Source organism: Bombina bombina, chromosome 1, assembly GCF_027579735.1.
Source record: "Bombina bombina isolate aBomBom1 chromosome 1, aBomBom1.pri, whole genome shotgun sequence".
Taxonomy (NCBI): Eukaryota; Metazoa; Chordata; class Amphibia; order Anura; family Bombinatoridae; genus Bombina; species Bombina bombina.
In genome coordinates this window covers 1448468872-1448488956 of record NC_069499.1, presented here as the reverse complement: position 1 = coordinate 1448488956, position 20085 = coordinate 1448468872, and the positions used below count along the sequence as shown (strand labels likewise).

At 37.6% G+C, this 20085-nt stretch overlaps 1 protein-coding gene across 2 annotated transcripts in view; it reads left to right on the top strand.

Moving 5' to 3' along the window:
• LOC128652662 (uncharacterized) overlaps positions 1-15575 on the top strand; it is a 76440-nt gene extending 60865 nt beyond the window's left edge. For both annotated transcript variants that reach the window (XM_053705597.1, XM_053705593.1), the window contains exon 2: positions 14358-15575. In XM_053705597.1, the coding sequence (XP_053561572.1) occupies positions 14360-15385 (1026 nt within the window). In that variant the 5' untranslated portion in view covers positions 14358-14359 and the 3' untranslated portion in view covers positions 15386-15575. The remainder of the gene's footprint in view (positions 1-14357) is intronic.
• Positions 15576-20085: the final 4510 nt, after the last annotated feature.

Here is a 20085-nt window from a genome sequence, read left to right as displayed (position 1 = left end):
AGCGCACTTCCTCTTATACTGTACAAGATACAAACTCTTAAGGGATAAATACTTCCCAAAAATAATGAAAGAAATAACAGACAGCTACAAGGATAGTAGCAAAATATGTAGCAGACTGTCACATGACCAGAACCCCCAATCAGATTATATGAACTGTTATAATATTTACCCACTATACTCCTACTGTATAAATTGTTATTGATCTGTTTTATTGTAACATATTACTTTGGCAACACATGTAATAATGTCATGCTAATAAAGTATTCTTGACTTGACATGACTAGCTCGTATAACTTTAGAGCCTTGACAGCCACCAGCAGGATCAGAGTTCAGTCTCTCAGATATAGCTTGAATCTCTTGCCGCAAGGTGCATATGGCGTTCTGCTGTTTCTCACAAACCTTCCTGAATGTTTCTGCTTGAAATGTGACCATCCGTTGCACCAGCACTTCAGTACTCTCTTTCTGTGTTTTTGCCATAATCATAGCGTTCTCCGTCTGTGCCAACACCAACTGCTGCAGAGCTGCACTATTTTCAGCAGCTTTTCTATTGGCCTCCTGTTGCACAGTGGTAGACTGAATCAGTGCTTTAAAGGGCCATAATACCCAAATGTTTAAACACTTGAAAGTGATGCAGCATAGCTGTAAAAAGCTGATTAGAAAATATCACCTGAACATCTCTATGTAAAAAAGAAAGATATTTTACATCAAAAGTTCCTCAGTAGCCACCTCCCATTGTAAAGGATTTCTAAGCAGCATATTAGTGTGTCTGTCCCGGGACAACTGAAAGGATGAGCTTCGTGCACTCTCATATTATTTCACCAATCAGGTAAAGGAAGCTTACTATGAAATCTCATGAGAGTTAAGACAAATCTCATGAGATCACAGTAAGAGTTCATGACCTCAGCACTGCTGATGCTGATTGGCTGCTGTTCATTTCTTCATTTTTTTAATTTTTTTACCTGCAGCTGGGAGCAGCTGAGTATAACTTTTTACACAGAACTTACTCTGGTGAGCTGAGGAAATTGTGAGGTAAAATATCTTCCTTTTTTACATAGAGATACTCAGGTGATATTTTCCTGTCAGCTTTTTACAGTTATACTGCATCAGTTTCAAGTGATTTAGCATATGAGTATTATGTCCCTTTAATAACTACCTCCATGTTACTTGCAAATTATAAAACCCACAGACATAAAATGTGGCGGCCCGCCTTCTCCACCATATGTAACAAGAATCTTTGGCAACTACTGTCTTCTAGGGTTTAAATGCAATAGAGGACAATTCAGTTAAAGTTTTCAAAACTTTATTTTCTTCCAAAATAGCAAGGTGACTTTAACAGCAGCATACAGTTTGTTCACAGGTAAGGCAAAAGGACAAGCTTCTCTGCACAAGCTTCCAAAACAGCAAATCTATGTCGGCATTGTCGGCAGCAATACAAATGTCCTTTACAGAATGTAACAGTAAAAACAGAAATCCAGCAAAACGTTTAGTACATAATATTTTTCACAACACATCATATCAGGCCTCCTGCCTGGCTGTAATCTACTTAGCTAGAGAAATGCTTCCCTTTTAAACCCTAGGAACAGTAATCAGGAACCACACCTGAGTTTAATTGTCTTTAACAGCTGTAAGGTATTCACAACTAAAAAACACTAATCACTTCCCTGGGGTTTCTTAGCAAAATGGTAAAGTGAAATGTATCAAACTTGGTCTAAAATATACCCCCTCTATCACCAAACCAGACTTTCTGTCACAATATATATATATTCCTATGGGGAAACTAAATTTATATTTACACCTAACACCCTAACATGAACTCCGAGTCAAAACACCCCTAATCTTACACTTATTAACCCCAAATCTGCCACCCCCAACATCGCCAACACCTGCATTATACTTATTAACCCCTATTCTGCTGCCCCCGACATCGTCGCCACCTACATTATACTTATTAACCCCTAATCTACCGCTCCGGACACCGCCACCACTATAATAAACATATTAACCCCTAAACTGCCGCACTCCCACCTCGCAAACACTAGTTAAATAATATTAACCCCTAATCTGCCACCCCTAACATTGGCACCACCTACATTATACTTATTAACCCCTAATCTGCCACCCCTAACTTCTCCGCAACCTACATTATATTTATTAACCCCTAATCGGCTGCCCCAACATCACCGCCCCCTACCTACATTTATTAACCCCTAATCTGCTGTCACCAATGTCGCCGCCACTATATTAAATGTATTAACCCCTAAACCTAAGTCTAACCCTAACACCCCCTAACTTAAATATAATTTAAATAAATATAAATACAAATTCCTATCATTAACTAAATTATTCCTATTTAAAATGAAATACTTACCTATAAAATAAACCCTAAGCTAGCTACAATATAACTAATAGTTACATTGTATCTAGCTTAGGGTTTATTTTTATTTTACAGGCAAGTTTGTAGTTATTTTAACTAGGTAGAATAGTTACTAAAGAGTTATTAACTATTTAATAACTACCTAGCTAAAATAAATACAAAAGTACCTGTAAAATAAAACCTAACCTATGTTACAATAACACCTAACACTACACTACAATTAAATAAATTAACTAAATTAAATACAATTAAATAAATTAAATAAAATTAGCTAAATCACAAAAAAAAAACCACTAAATTAGAGAAAATAAACAAATTACAGATCTGTAAACTAATTACACCTAATCTAATAGCCCTATTAAAATAAAAAAAGCCCCCCCCAAAAAAAAAAAAAAACCCTAACCTAACCTAAACTATCAATAGCCCTTAAAAGGGCCTTTTGCTAGGCATTGCCCCAAAGAAATCAGCTCTTTTACCTGTAAAAAAAAATACAAACAACCCCCCCAACAGTAAAACCCACCACCAACACAACCAAACCCCCCCAAATAAAATAATAACTAAAAAAACCTAAGCTCCCCATTGCCCTGAAAAGGGCATTTGGATGGGCATTGCCCTTAAAAGGGCAAGTAGCTCTTTTGCGACCCAAAGCCCTAACCTAAAAATAAAACCTACCCTGTTTAATAATAAAAATAAACCCTAAGCTAGATACAATGTAACTATTAGTTATATTGTAGCTATCTTAGGGTTTATTTTACAGGTAAGTATTTAGTTTTAAATTGGAATAATTTAGTTAATGATAGTAATATTTATTTAGATTTATTTAAATTATATTTAAGTTAGGGGGTGTTAGGGTAAGGGTTAGACTTAGGTTTAGGGGTTAATAAACTTAATATAGTGGTGGCGACGTTGGGGACGGCAGATTAGGGGTTAATAAATGTAGGTAGGTGGCGGCGATGTTGGGGGCAGCACATTAGGGGTTAATAAATATAATGTAGGTTGCGGCGATGTCCAAGAGCGGAAGATTAGGGGTTAATAAGTATAATGTAGGTGGCGGCGATGTTAGGGGCGGCAGATTAGGGGTTAATATTATTTAACTAGTGTTTGCGAGGCGGGAGCGCGGTGGTTTAGGGGTTAATATGTTTATTATAGTGGCGGCGATGTCCGGAGCGGCAGATTAGGGGTTAAAAATGTTATTATAGTGTTTGCGATGCGGGAGGGCCTTGGTTTAGGGGTTAATAGGTAGTTTATGGGTGTTAGTGTACTTTTTAGCACTTTAGTTATGTATTTTTTTGCTACGGCGTTGTAGTGTAAAACTCATAACTACTGATTTTTAAATGTGGTAAGACTCTTGACGGGGTAGGGAGTAACGCTCACTTTTTGGCCTCCCAGGACAGACTCGTAATACCGGCGCTATGGAAGTCCCCTAGAAAAAAGACTTTACGAAGTTTACGTAAGTCGGTTTGCGGTAAGGCCAAAAAAGTGTGCGGTGCTTCTAAACCTGCAAAACTCGTAATACCAGCGTTAGTTAAAAACCAGCGTTAGGACCTGTTAACGCTGCTTTTTTAGCCTACCGCACAACTAGTAATCTAGCCGTATTTGTGAATGATATATATACATATATATATATATATATATATATATATATATATATATAACTTCATTAAAATTATGGGGGGAGATAAAAAACTGAAATTAAAATCCTCCATGTCTCAAAATTAAATCAATGTAAATATTTGCATAGGAAATTAGTACATCTAGGCAAGTATCCCCGCTTGCTTTTCCCCAGAAATTCTTAATATACAATGTTTCCAATGCACAAGAGAATTGTGGGTAAGATATGCAAATTAGATATGCAAATTCTCAGTTTTTTTGCTTCAAAAATACTGTTTTGACACAGCGATCCTTTTAAACAGGATTATGACAGCAAACCAGAAATCACTCACAGGCTTGTCTAGTGAGTGATTTCTAGTTTGCTGTCATAATCCTGTTTAAAAGGATTGCTGTGTCAAAACAGTATTTTTTAAGCAAAAAAACTGAGAATTTGCATATCTAATTTGCATATCTTACCCACAATTCTCTTGTGCATTGGAAACATTGTATATTAAGAATTTCTGGGGAAAAGCAAGCGGGGATACTTGCCTAGATGTACTAATTTCCTATGCAAATATTTACATTGATTTATATATATATATACATATATATTTATATATATATATACACACACACATATACACATTCACCGGTAAGCACTCACTGGACCTTAGCCATCTTCACAAAATGTCTTTAATAATCAAAAATAGTGACATTTTGGGACCACATAGTGTCAATTCCTCAAACCAACAGATTTCTCTTGGCTCAAGCCTTATTGAATACACGTGCCGGAATTGAATACACATACTGGTGGGCAGTGTTTTTTGTAAAATCTAGAGGACCAAACAAGTAATAAAGGTTTAACCAGTGTTGAAGAATTAAGAAATAAATGAACTATTAGTAACCACCACCAAGTGGTATGAAGTACACTACAGGTACATATAGGATAGAGTACGTTACTAGTACTAGTTGTGCCTGACTATAAGCTGTTGGACTCCATATATAACTGTGTGGTGTTCGAAATAGCTCCCTACAATCTAGGTATGAATTACTCAATTAATTAGGGAGCTACTTAGTCCCACGCTACGTCTTTTTCTTCTTTTTCCCTTCTCTTGAACTATTTTGCAGTGGGAGGGTGGTCCCCTGTGAGTACCTTACATTCAGACATACTATCGGACATTAAGATAGGAACATCTTATTGATGTCTTCAGAGTGATATAGCCACTGAGAAACTAATCATTTAGTTATAATACCTATGAAGAGGTGTTAAGCAATGCCAATTAGTGATATAGCTATTACACAGTTATTTTCAGAAATAAGTATAGTAAGTAATAAGTTATATAGTAACTCCTTGTAACAGGTAATGAAAATATAAGTGGCCCATTAGAAGTGTTCCCGGTCAATCTTGCACTAAGAAATTATATGACAGCTGAGATATAAACTAGTATCTGCTCAGATGAGATCTAGTATTATACGGACCACAGGGGTTTGTTTATCAACAGTTTGAGGTCATGGTGGGTGTGATCAAAAGGCAGCAATGAGAGGCGCATTGAGTAATACCCCTTGATACAAAATTGCTTGTACACTATTACCATGTTTAGCTTATGAGCATGTGGACCAATGAGATGAGCAAGGGGGTGTGGGATACGGACTAGTTATTGTTCAATTAGTAACAACTGTCAGTCGTGATATGCAAGGTAGGTTTAAATTTAAAATTATAAGTCAGCAGAGAAGATTTTACAATTATAAATGTCATAAATGAATTTCAGTAAGAACCGATCCCACTGGTTTTAAATGCTTTGATAGGTGTCAAGTTTTGATGCTTGTTGTATAAGGTGAAGGGATCACTATTTCTATGGAGGTGAATGGAGATTGCTTGCCATATGACAATAAGGGGAGTGCAAGTTGTTGATTGGCTCCCCCGAGGTGTGTGTTTCAGGTATGAAGATATATAAGGCTTGAGCCGAGTAAGATCTGATTGTCTGAGGAAAGGACATTGTGTGGTCCCGAAACTTCACTATTTTGGATTAATAAATACATTTTATGAAGATGACTGAAGTGCAGTGAGTGCTTACTGGTGAATGTATTTATTAAATCATTTTATAGCACCCTGGCAGTTGCAGATAGATGATGAGAATGCAGTGGCATTGGAACAGTGTTTATATATATATATTTATATAAATATATATATATACAAACAACTCCAGAATGATAACAGTCCTCCTAGTAGACAGGCACATGGGTATGAAGGATAAGTATAATAAGCACAAAATGTATGCACAAAAAAATCCAGCACCCTTTGGTTTTTCACACCACAAATCAAAATGTATTGATGTTTTGGGAAGACGTCAATATATTTTATATATATATATATATATATCTGTTGGCGATCTACAAATAACTAATAATAATAATATATGATCATCACACTCAGAAACAGTTTGTCAGCCACCAGGCTGCCACTGAGAAATGTAATACATGAAAAATATGATCGTACTCGCTGGATTTAACAACCATTTTCAGTGTTTATTGACAATATCACCTTCATCATATACATACACACACCTTTCAATGTTCCGATCAGCCAATAGAATTCAAGCTCAATCCGATTGGCTGATTGGATCAGCCAATTGGATTGAACTTCAATCCGATTGGCTGATTGAATCAACCAATCAGATTTTTCCTACCTTAATTCCGATTGGCTGATAGGATTCTATCAGCCAATCGGAATTCGAGGGACGCTATCTTGGATGACGTCACTTAAAGGAACCGTCATTCGTCGGGAAGTCGTCGGCCAGGATGGAAGCTCCGCGTCGGATGTCTTGAAGATGGACCCACTCTGCTATGGAAGGATGAAGATAGAAGATGCCGTCTGGATGAAGACTTCTGCCGGATGGAAGACCTCTTCTGCCCTGCTTGGATCAAGACTTCGGCCGGATGGAGGACCACATTGCCCGATTGGGGGTATTGTATTTTTTTTTACAGGTAAAAGAGCTGATTACTTTGGGGCAATGTCCTGCAAAAAGCCCTTTTAAGGGCTGGTAAAAGAGCTGATTACTTTTGTAATTTAGTATAGGGTAGGGCATTTTATTATTTTGGGGGCCTTTTTTATTTTATTAGGGGGATTAGATTAGGTGTAATTAGTTTAATAAATTTGTAATTTCTTTTTTATTTTCTGTAATTTAGTGTTTGTTTTTTTCGTAATTTAATTTATTTTATTTAATTGTATTTAATTGTAGGTAGTTTAGTTAATTAATTTAATTATAGTGTAGTGTTAGGGGTAATTGTAACTTAGGTTAGGATTTATTTTACAGGTAATTTTGTATTTCTTTTAGCTAGGTAGTTATTAAATAGTTAATAACTATTTAATAACTATTCTACCTAGTTAAAATAAATACAAATTTGCCTGTAAAATAAAAATAAATCCTAAAATAGCTATAATGTAACTATTAGTTATATTGTAGCTATATTAGGGTTTATTTTATAGGTAAATATTTAGTTTTAAATAGGAATAATTTATTTAATTATAGTAAATTTATTTAGATTTATTAAAAATAGATTTAAGTTAGGGGGGTTAGGGTTAGACTTAGGTTTAGGGGTTAATACATGTCATATAGTAGCGGCGACGTTGGGGGCAGCAGATTAGGGGTTAATAATTGTAGGTAAGTGGCAGCGATGTTAGGGACGGCAGATTAGGGGTTAATAAAATTTATTATAGTGTTTGCGAGGCGGGAGTGCGGCGGTTTAGGGGTTAATACATTTATTATAGTGGCGGCGATGTCCGGTCAGCAGATTAGGGGTTAATATTTGTAAGTAAGTGGCGACGACATTGGGGGCGGCAGATTAGGGGTTAATAACTATAATGTTAGGTGCAGGCATAACTTTAAATTTCCCATAGGAAACAATGGGGCTGCGTTAAGAGCTTAACGCTGCTTTTTTGCTGGTGTTAGGTTTTTTTCCAGCCGTCTCAGCCCTATTGTTTCCTATGGGGAAATCGTGCACAAGCACGTTTTAGCCAGCTTACCGCTATCGTAAGCAACGTTGGTATTACAGGTAGAAGTGGCGTTAAATTTGCTCAAAGCTCACTTTTCGGAGGCTAACGCAGCCATTCAGAAAACTTGTAATACCAGCGTTATTTAAAGGGAGTGTTAAGAAAAAAAGGAGCGTTAGCACCGTACGGTTTTACCGACAAAACTTGTAATCTAGCCATATGTATTTACTAGCTACTATGAGCTTACCTAGTTTTACTCTTCAACAAAGAATACAAGATGAACAAAGCAAATTTGACAAAAGAAGTAAAGTGAAAAATGGTTTAAAACTGCATGATCTACCTAACTCATATAAGCTTAATTTTGACTTTACTGTCCTTTTAATCACTAGATAATATGTGCTATTCTCCAGATACTAAATAGCAAACATAATCACATTTTACACTCAAACAAAGTCATAATTTTTCACTTGTAAAGTGTCTTGATTATGTGTATCCTTTAAATAACATAATTTATGTAAGAACTTACCTGATAAATTCATGTCTTTCATATTAGCAAGAGTCCATGAGCTAGTGAAGTATGGGATATACATTCCTACCAGGAGGGGAAAAGTTTCCCAAACCTCAAAATGCCTTTAAATATACCCCTCACCACACCCACAAATCAGTTTAACGCATAGCCAAGAAGTGGGGTGATAAGAAAAAAGTGTGAAAGCATAAATATAAGGAATTGGAATAATTGTGCTTTATACAAAAAAATCATAACCACCACAAAAAAGGGTGGACCTCATGGACTCTTGCTAATATGAAAGAAATGAATTTATCAGGTAAGTTCTTACATAAATTATGTTTACTTTCATGTAATTAGCAAGAGTCCATGAGCTAGTGATGGGATAATGACTACCCAAGATGTGGATCTTCCACGCAAGAGTCACTAGAGAGGGAGAGATAAAATAAAGACAGCCAACTCCGCTGAAAATAATCCACACCCAAAATAAAGTTCAAATCTTATAATGAAAAAAACTGAAATTATAAGCAGAAGAATCAAACTGAAACAGCTGCCTGAAGTACTTTTCTACCAAAAACTGCTTCAGAAGAAGAAAACACATCAAAATGGTAGAATTTAGTGAAAGTATGCAAAGAAGACCAAGTTGCTGCTTTGCAAATCTGATCAACCGAAGCTTCATTCCTAAACACCCAGGAAGTAGAAACTGACCTAGTAGAATGAGCTGTAATCCTTTGAGGCGGAGTTTTACCCGACTCGACATAAGCATGATGAATTAAAGATTTCAACCAAGATGCCAAAGAAATGGCAGAAGCCTTCTGACCTTTCCTAGAACCGGAAAAGATAACAAATAGACTAGAAGTCTTTCGGAAATTCTTAGTAGCTTCAACATAATATTTCAAAGCTCTAACTACATCCAAAGAATGCAATGATTTCTCCTTAGAATTCTTAGGATTAGGACATAATGAAGGAACCACAATTTCTCTACTAATGTTGTTAGAATTCACAACCTTAGGTAAAAATTTAAAAGAAGTTCGCAACACCGCCTTATCCTGGTGAAAAATCAGAAAAGGAGACTCACAAGAAAGAGCAGATAATTCAGAAACTCTTTTGGCAGAAGAGATGGCCAAAAGGAACAAAACTTTCCAAGAAAGTAATTTAATGTCCAATGAATGCATAGGTTCAAACGGAGGAGCTTGAAGAGCCCCCAGAACCAAATTCAAACTCCAAGGAGGAGAAATAGACTTAATGACAGGTTTTATACGAACCAAAGCTTGTACAAAACAATGAATATCAGGAAGATTAGCAATCTTTCTGTGAAAAAGAACAGAAAGAGCAGAGATTTGTCCTTTCAAGGAACTTGCAGACAAACCTTTATCCAAACCATCCTGAAGAAACTGTAAAATTCTCGGAATTCTAAAAGAATGCCAGGAAAAATGATGAGAAAGACACCAAGAAATATAAGTCTTCCAGACTCTATAATATATCTCCCTAGATACGGATTTACGAGCCTGTAACATAGTATTAATCACAGAGTCAGAGAAACCTCTTTGACTAAGAATCAAGCGTTCAATCTCCATACCTTTAAATTTAAGGATTTGAGATCCTGATGGGAAAAAGGACCTTGAGACAGAAGGTCTGATCTTAACGGAAGAGTCCACGGTTGGCAAGAGGCCACCCGGACAAGATCCGCATACCAAAACCTGTGAGGCCATGCTGGAGCTACCAGCAGAACAAACGAGCATTCCTTCAGAATCTTGGAGATTACTCTTGGAAGAAGAACTAGAGGCGGAAAGATATAGGCAGGATGATACTTCCAAGGAAGTGACAATGCATCCACTGCTTCCGCTTGAGGATCCCTGGATCTGGACAGATACCTGGGAAGTTTCTTGTTTAGATGAGAGGCCATCAGATCTATTTCTGGAAGTCCCCACATTTGAACAATCTGAAGAAATACCTCTGGGTGAAGAGACCATTCGCCCAGATGTAACGTTTGACGACTGAGATAATCCGCTTCCCAATTGTCTATACCTGGGATATGAACCGCAGAAACTAGACAGGAGCTGGATTCCGCCCATACCAGAATTCGAGATCCTTCTTTCATAGCCAGAGGACTGTGAGTCCCTCCTTGATGATTGATGTATGCCACAGTTGTGACATTGTTTGTCTGAAAACAAATGAACGATTCTCTCTTTAGAAGAGGCCATGACTGAAGAGCTCTGAAAATTGCACGGAGTTCCAAAATATTGATCGGTAATCTCACCTCCTGAGATTCCCAAACCCCTTGTGCTGTCAGAGACCCCCAAACAGCTCCCCAACCTGTAAGACTTGCATCTGTTGAAATTACAGTCCAGGTCAGAGGAACAAAAGAAGCCCCCTGAACTAAACGATGGTGATCTGTCCACCACGTCAGAGAGTGTTGTACAATCGGTTTTAAAGATATTAATTGAGATATCTTTGTGTAATCCCTGCACCACTGGTTCAGCATACAGAGCTGAAGAGGTCGAATGTGAAAACGAGCAAAGGGGATCGCGTCTGATGCAGCAGTCATAAGACCTAGAAATTCCATGCATAAGGCTACCGAAGGGAATGATTGTGACTGGAGGTTTTGACAAGCTGATATCAATTTTAGACGTCTATTGTCTGTCAAAGACAGAGTCATGGACACTGAATCTATCTGGAAACCTAAAAAGGTTACCCTTGTCTGAAGAATCAATGAACTTTTTGGTAAATTGATCCTCCAACCATGATCTTGAAGAAACAACACAAGTCGATTCGTATGAGATTCTGCTAAATGTGAAGACTGAGCAAGTACCAAGATATCTTCCAAATAAGGAAATACCACAATACCCTGTTCTCTGATTACAGACAGAAGGGCACCGAGAACCTTTGTAAAAATTCTTGGAGCTGTTGCTAGGCCAAACGGTAGAGCCACAAACTGGTAATGCTTGTCTAGGAAAGAGAATCTCAGAAACTGATAGTGATCTGGATGAATCGGAATATGCAGATATGCATCCTGTAAATCTATTGTAGACATATAATGCCCTTGCTGAACAAAAGGCAGGATAGTCCTTACAGTTACCATTTTGAATGTTGGTATCCTTACATAACGATTCAATATTTTTAGATCCAGAACTGGTCTGAAGGAATTCTCCTTCTTTGGTACAATGAAGAGATTTGAATAAAACCCCAGCCCCTGTTCCAGAACTGGAACTGGCATAATTACTCCAGCCAACTCTAGATCTCAAACACATTTCAGAAATGCAGGAGCCTTCGCTGGGTTTACTGGGACACGGGAAAGAAAAAATCTCTTTGCAGGAGGCCTTATCTTGAAGCCAATTCTGTACCCTTCTGAAACAATGTTCTGAATCCAAAGATTGTGAATGGAATTGATCCAAATTTCTTTGAAAAAACATAATCTGCCCCCTACTAGCTGAGCTGGAATGAGGGCCGCACCTTCATGTGGACTTAGCAGCTGGCTTTGGTTTTCTAAAAGGCTTGGATTTATTCCAGACTGGATATGGTTTCCAAACTGATACCGCTCCTGAGGATGAAGGATCAGGCTTTTGTTCCTTGTTGTGACGAAAGGAACAAAAACGATTATTAGACCTAAATTTACCTTTAGATTTTTTATCCTGTGGTAAAAAAGTTCCTTTCCCTCCAGTAACAGTTGAGATAATAGAATCCAACTGAGAACCAAATAATTTATTACCCTGGAAAGAAAGGGAAAGCAGAGTAGACTTAGAAGACATATCAGCATTCCAAGTTTTAAGCCATAAAGCTCTTCTAGCTAAAATAGCTAGAGACATATACCTGACATCAACTCTAATGATATCAAAGATGGCATCACAAATAAAATTATTAGCATGTTGAAGAAGATTAATAATGCTATGAGAATTATGATCTGTTACTTGTTGCGCTAAAGCTTCTAACCAAAACGGTGAAGCTGCAGCAACATCCGCTAAAGATATAGCAGGTCTAAGAAGATTACCTGAACACAAGTAAGCTTTTCTTAGAAAGGATTCAATTTTCCTATCTAAAGGATCCTTAAAGGAAGTACTATCTGCCGTAGGAATAGTAGTACGCTTAGCAAGAGTAGAGACAGCCCCATCAACCTTAGGGATTTTGTCCCAAAACTCTGATCTGTCAGATGGCACAGGATATAATTGCTTAAAACGTTTAGAAGGAGTAAATGAATTACCCAAATTATTCCATTCCCTGGAAATTACTTCAGAAATAGCATCAGGGACAGGAAAAACTTCTGGAATAACTACAGGAGATTTAAAAACCTTATTTAAACGTTTAGATTTAGTATCAAGAGGACCAGAATCCTCTATTTCTAATGCAATTAGGACTTCTTTAAGTAAAGAATGAATAAATTCCATTTTAAATAAATATGAAGATTTATCAGCATCAACCTCTGAGACAGAATCCTCTGAACCAGAAGAACCATTATCAGAATCAGAATGATGATGTTCATTTAAAAATTCATCTGAAAAATGAGAAGTTTTAAAAGACTTTTTACGTTTACTAGAAGGAGGAATAACAGACATAGCCTTCTTAATGGATTTAGAAACAAAATCTCTTATGTTATCAGGAACACTCTGAGTATTAGATGTTGACGGAACAGCAACAGGTAATGTAAGAGTACTAAAGGAAATATTATCTGCATTAACAAGTTTGTCATGACAATCAGTACAAACAACAGCTGGAGGAACAGATACCACAAGTTTACAGCAGATACACCTAGCTTTGGTAGATCCAGCACCAGGCAGCGATTTTCCAGAAGTATCTTCTGACTCAGTGTCAACGTGGGACATCTTGCAATATGTAATAGAAAAAACAACATATAAAGCAAAATTGATCAAATTCCTTAAATGACAGTTTCAGGAATGGGAAAAAATGCCAGTGAACAAGCTTCTAGCAACCAGAAGCAATAAATAATGAGACTTAAATAATGTGGAGACAATAGTGATGCCCATATTTTTTAAGCGCCAAAAATGACACCACATCCGGTACGCTGACACTTTTGGCGCAAAAAAACGTCAAAAATGACGCAACGTCCGGCGACACGTATGACGCCGGAAAACAGAAAAAAAAATTTGCGCCAAAAAAGTCAGCGCCAAGAATGACGCAATAAAATGAAGCATTTTCAGCCCCCGCGAGCCTAACAGCCCACAGGGAAAAAAGTCAAATTTTAAGGTAAGAAAAAATTGATTTATTCATATGCATTATCCCAAATATGAAACTGACTGTCTGAAATAAGGAACGTTGAACATCCTGAGTCAAGGCAAATAAATGTTTGAATACATATATTTAGAACTTTATAAAAAAGTGCCCAACCATAGCTTAGAGTGTCACAGAAAATAAGACTTACTTACCCCTGGACACTCATCTACATGTTGTAGAAAGCCAAACCAGTACAGAAACGAAAATCAGTAGAGGTAATGGTATATATAAGAGTATATCGTCGATCTGAAAAGGGAGGTAAGAGATGAATCTCTACGACCGATAACAGAGAACCTATGAAATAGACCCCGTAGAAGGAGATCATTGAATTCAAATAGGCAATACTCTCCTCACATCCCTCTGACATTCACTGCACGCTGAGAGGAAAACCGGGCTCCAACCTGCTGCGGAGCGCATATCAACGTAGAATCTAGCACAAACTTACTTCACCACCTCCATAGGAGGCAAAGTTTGTAAAACTGATTTGTGGGTGTGGTGAGGGGTGTATTTATAGGCATTTTGAGGTTTGGGAAACTTTGCCCCTCCTGGTAGGAATGTATATCCCATACATCACTAGCTCATGGACTCTTGCAAATTACATGAAAGAAATAGATTTTTTAAGAATCAAAATCATACAACATTTAATTGTTGTTATAAATTATATTTTTCAGACATGTTCCTTGGCAAAGTTATCAGTTTTGTTCTGCTGATGCCGCCTTTGGTTTTCTCAAGAGACCTTTATCTAACTTCCAATGGCGGGATTTGCACGTCACCATGTTCCCGAGAAGACACTGACTATTTCTGGTGCTGGCAGGAAGGCTATTCGGATGACAAATGGGACTACTGTTCTCCGCGTGAAGATTATGATAACTATAACTCACCATGTGTAACACCTTGTAGAACCTATGGATACAGCTATAGGTGGTGCAAAAGACCACAAGGGAGCTGGAGATACTGCGGACATATTACAGAAGAGTTTGAGAAACGAAATACAAGATATGGGAAACAGTGTGTGAGTAACTGTGATATTAATAAAAAAGAGGAGTATTTTCAATGTTATGATGTAAACAATGACTATGAGTATTGCTCTCCATCTAATTATGTGACCATAAAAGGAGAACCATGTCGTCTAGACCACCTTTGTGATTTCTATGAAAATAAGTACAGCTGGTGTTACACAGATGAAAAGAATAACTGGGATTACTGTGGGAAAATAAGCAGTGAATGTGAAAAACCTATTCATTTGTCCAATCGAAGAAAACGCCAGCCTGAAGAAGAGCTTTGTAGAGTAGTGGATAGTGGAAATAGACGTGTTACAATTCTTGTAGCAGTTCGAGAAACCAGACTCTTAAGACCTAATCCAAATCATTTTACAGACGCATCCCATGTTATTAATATGGTAAACTCAGATACTACTTTTTCAACCAACCCTGGTACAATGTTTAATTACAATACTGTAAGACTTGATATGCAAGGAACCTTTGAGCATGAGGGTATTAGGTATTTTAACATACAAGTACAATTAAATGTCCGACGACAAGACCACACACAGCTAACAAGTATTGCCCAAGCACTTTTTCCTCTGAATTTAGAAGTCACTCGATACTTCCGATACATACGAAGAGCTCTACAGACAAGTATGCGTGGTGTCTACCATGGTGATCCAGTAAAAGTTTTTATAAACATAAGAAATTTATAAAAAATATGAATTTTTAATATTTCCAGCCATTGCAATGTCCATTGAGAAATGAACAATAAACCTGAATTTATTTTAGCACCCTATTTTTTGCATTAGAGAAATCGATTATCCACATGTGATATGTCTGCACAAAATGATTATGTTATCTAAATAATGATTATACAGATTTTAATAAACTTATATCCTTGTAGCGTTTTATTGCTTTCCTTTATTTTATTTAAATTAAAAACAGATAATTCCAACTTTACTCACAACCAGCAATAGCTGCTAGGTCCTTCATGCTACAGTAATGGCTTTGGTCTAAAAAATTCTGTTAAGATTTTTTTAATGAAACAGTAATAATATTATCTGGCTAATGTTTAGTTAGTGCCAGATAAATAGCATTAGCTGCTGAATATCTCAAAACAGCTATACACAAGCCTCACTGGACGAGATCCAAATGTATACATGAAATGTATAAAATAGCATCTGTTAAAAGAATCTTTGAAATACTCATGAGTTTTGAATGCAACATAACTCATTTTAACTTATTTCGTACTAATCAGTCTAGTATAAGTGTATGACACACACTTTGGCTTTATTTGATAATACAGGACCTGAGATTGGAGGGGTTGCATTTTTTATTTTTTTTTAAATGGTGGTTGAATTTTGTTTTTTGTAACTTTTGTATCTGTCAGGATCTTGTTCCACAATAATTTTATTGCTATTCTGTAAATTAATGAAACTCATGTACTCTGTTATTAACCAGAGACAAAGGTCTTTAGATGGAAACTACAGGAGGTACACATTATACCTTCTGTGGCCATATTGCAGACATAAAAATTTTAAGCTAACAAATGCCTAGATTTAGAGTTCTGCATTAGCCGTCAAAAGCAGCGTTAAGGGCTCCTAACGCTGCTTTTGGCCGCCCGCTGGTATTTAGAGTCATGTTTTTAAAGGTCTAACGCTCACTTTCAAGCCGCGACTTTTCCATACCGCAGATCCCCTTACGCCAATTGCATATCCTATCTTTTCAATGGGATCTTCCTATTGCTGGTATTACGAGTCTTGGCTGAAGTGATCGTTACACCTCTACCAACAAAACTCCTAACGCCCATGGAAAGGCTGTAGTTAAGAGCTTTATGGGCTAACGCCGGTTTATAAAGCTCTTAACTACAGTGCAACAAAGTACACTAACACCCATAAACTACCTATGTACCCCTAAACCGAGGTCCCCCCACATCGCCGCCACTATAATAAATATTTTTAACCCCTAATCTGCCGACCGCACATTTGCGCCACCTACATTATCCCTATGAACCCCTAATCTGCTGCCCCTAACATCGCCGACACCTATATTATATTTATTAACCCCTAATCTGCCCCCCCTCCAACGTCGCCAACACCTAACTTCAAGTATTAACCCATAATCTGCCGACCGGACCTCGCTGCTACTCTAATAAATGTATTAACCCCTAAAGCTAATCATCCGGTAGAAGTCTTCATCCAATTGGGGCAAGAAGAGGTCGATCATCCGGTAGAAGTCTTCATCCAAGCGGGGCAAGAAGAGGTCCTCCATCCGGTAGAAGTGTTCATCCAAGCGGCTTCTTCAATCTTCATCCATCCGGAGCGGAGCCATCTTCAACGGAGCCGACGCAGAGTCATCGTCTTCTACCGACGGACTAATGATGAATGAAGGTTCCTTTAAGGGACGTCATCCAAGATGGCGTCCCTTCAATTCTGATTGGCTGATAGGATTCTATCAGCCAATCGGAATTAAGGTAGGAAAAATCTGATTGGCTGATTCAATCAGCCAATCAGATTCAAGTTCAATCCGATTGGCTGATCCAATCAGCCAATCAGACTGAGCTCGCATTCTATTGGCTGTTCCAATCAGCCAATAGAATGTGAGCTCAAATCTGATTGGCTGATCCAATCAGCCAATCGGATTAAACTTGAATCTGATTGGCTGATTGAATCAGCCAATCAGATTTTTCCTACCTTAATTTTAATTGGCTGATAGAATCCTATCAGCCAATCGGAATTCGAGGGACGCCATCTTGGATGACGTCATTTAAAGGAACCTTCATTCGGCGAGTAGGCGTCGGTTGAAGAGGATGGATCCGCGTCGGCTGGGAAGAAGATGGCTCCGCTCTGCTCTGGATGGATGAAGATAGAAGATGCCGCTTAGATGAAGATGTCTGCCGCTCTGGATGTCCTCTTCTGCCCAGATAGGATTAAGACTTCGGACCCTCTGGAGGACCTCTTCTGGACGGATCGGATAATCGGATGGTGCCCGGCTGGGTGAACACGACTAAAGGTAGGAAGATCTTCAGGGGGTTAGTGTTAGTTTTTTTTAAGGGCGTTTGGGTGGGTTAGAATAGGGGTATGTGGGTTGTAATGTTCGGGGGGGTATTGTATGTTATTTTTTTAGGCAAAAGAGCTGATTACTTTGGGGCAATGCCCCGCAAAAAGCCCTTTTAAGGGCTGGTAAAAGAGCTGGTTAATTTTTAATTTAGAATAGGGTAGGGCATTTTTTTATTTTGGGGGCTTTGTTATTTTTTTAGGGGGCTTAGAGTAGGTGTAATTAGCTTAAAATTCTTGTAATCTTTTTAATTTTTTGTAACTTAGTGGGTTTTTTTTTGTACTTTAGTTTAGTTGATTTAATTGTATGTAATTGTAGGTAATTTATGTAATTCATTTATTGATAGTGTAGTATTAGGTTTAATTGTAAATTAGGTTAGGATTTATTTTACAGTTAATTTTGTAATTATTTTAACTAGGTAGCTATTAAATAGTTAATAACTATTTAATAATAGCTATTGTACCTAGTTAAAATAAATACAAAGTTGCCTGTAAAATAAATATAAATCCTAAAATAGCTACAATATAATTATGAGTTATATTGTAGCTATATTAGGGTTTATTTTACAGGTAAGTATTTAGCTTTAAATAGGAATAATTTATTTAATAAGAGTTAATTTATTTTGTTAGATTAAAATTATATTTAATTTACGGGGGTGTTAGGGTTAGGCTTAGCTTTAGGGGTTAATACATTTATAAGAGTAGCGGCGAGGTCCGGTCGGCAGATTAGGGGTTAATACTTGAAGTTAGGTGGCGGCGACGTTGGGGGGGGCAGATTAGGGGTTAATAATTATAATGTAGGTGTCGGCGATGTTGGGGGGCAGCAGATTAGGGGTTCATAAGTATAATGTAGGTTGCGGCGGTGTACGGAGCGGCATAATAGGGGTTAATAGTATAATGCAGGTGTCAGCGATAGCGGGGTCGGCAGATTAGGGGTTAATAAGTGTAAAGTTAGGGGTGTTTAGACTCGGGGTTCATGTTAGGGTGTTAGGTGCAGACTTAGAAAGTGTTTCCCCATAGGAAACAATGGGGCTGCGTTAGGAGCTTAACGCTGCTTTTTTGCAGGTGTTAGGTTTTTTTTCAGCCCAAACTGCCCCATTGTTTCCTATGGGGGAATTGTTCACAAGCACGTTTTTCCAGCTAGCCGCTATCATAAGCAACGTTTACGAGAGTTGAAGTGGCGGTAAATATGCCTTTACGCTCCCTTTTTGGAGCCTAACGCAGACCTTCAGAGAACTCTAAATACCAGCGTTGTTTAGAAGGCGCGCTAGAAAAAAAAGACGTGTAGCTAACGCACCCCTTTTGCCGCAAAACTCTAAATCTAGGGGATTTATAGCATAAAATACAAGACAAACATCAAATCATAATCTCATTTAAAGGGAAATGTAACCCAAATGTTTTCTATGAATATTCAGATAGAGCATGCAATATTCAGATAGAGCATGCAATTTTAAAAAGACTAGGTAGTCTGAGTAAATATCACCTTTTACTGCTCAAATCAAACACCAGTGTCTATTGGACTTTGTTACTGCTAAAAGACTTTAGTGCTTTGCATAAGGCCTTTTCTGTGATCTTCAATCTGAACTACCTACCTACGCTACATTTAATTCTTTATGTGGCACAAAGTTACAAAGTTTCAAGGAGTGGTTATGTTTCCAATCAACGTTTTCAAATTTTTACATTACATATCTGTGTATTAATGAGCCTGAGCATATATGCCAAACACTTTACAACAGGTAATACTGACCACAGTAAAAAACACACACCACCTGCATAGGTTGACATCATCCGTGTCTTACCATCCTGGCTTGAAACACTGCTGCCTATATCGTACCTCTGACCGTTAGGATAACACTCCTTACCTGGTTCCAGGTGATTACAGCCTCAAGCTCCCGGAGCTAGTACAGAATGAAAGATAACAGACATATGATTCACACTCATACAGTTTTAATAATGCTTAAACCATAGCTACGTGAAGTAAAACGGGCATGAGTTAATTTCTAATACCCAGTCGTTCACCCTATAATTAGGATTAGAGACAACTGTTTGCAAGTATAAAAAATAGACTACCTGTCTAGAAGATTACAGACCAATGATACATGAATATCAGGAGCAATTAGAGTCTGGTAGCAACTAGCAAGTGGGTAGGGAAGCTTAGCTTGTGTTATCAAGAATTTTGCTTCAATATTAACTTGCTCAATGCTCCCTCTTTTTTTCCATGCCCCTTTTTTGTATCACTTGGTCATACATATTCACTATATTTTGCTTTTCATGTCTGTCTCTTATCTGAAACTGAAAGATCCACATGCTAATTTCTGATACATTGCATGCTGGGTGTACCTCTAATCTTCACTGTC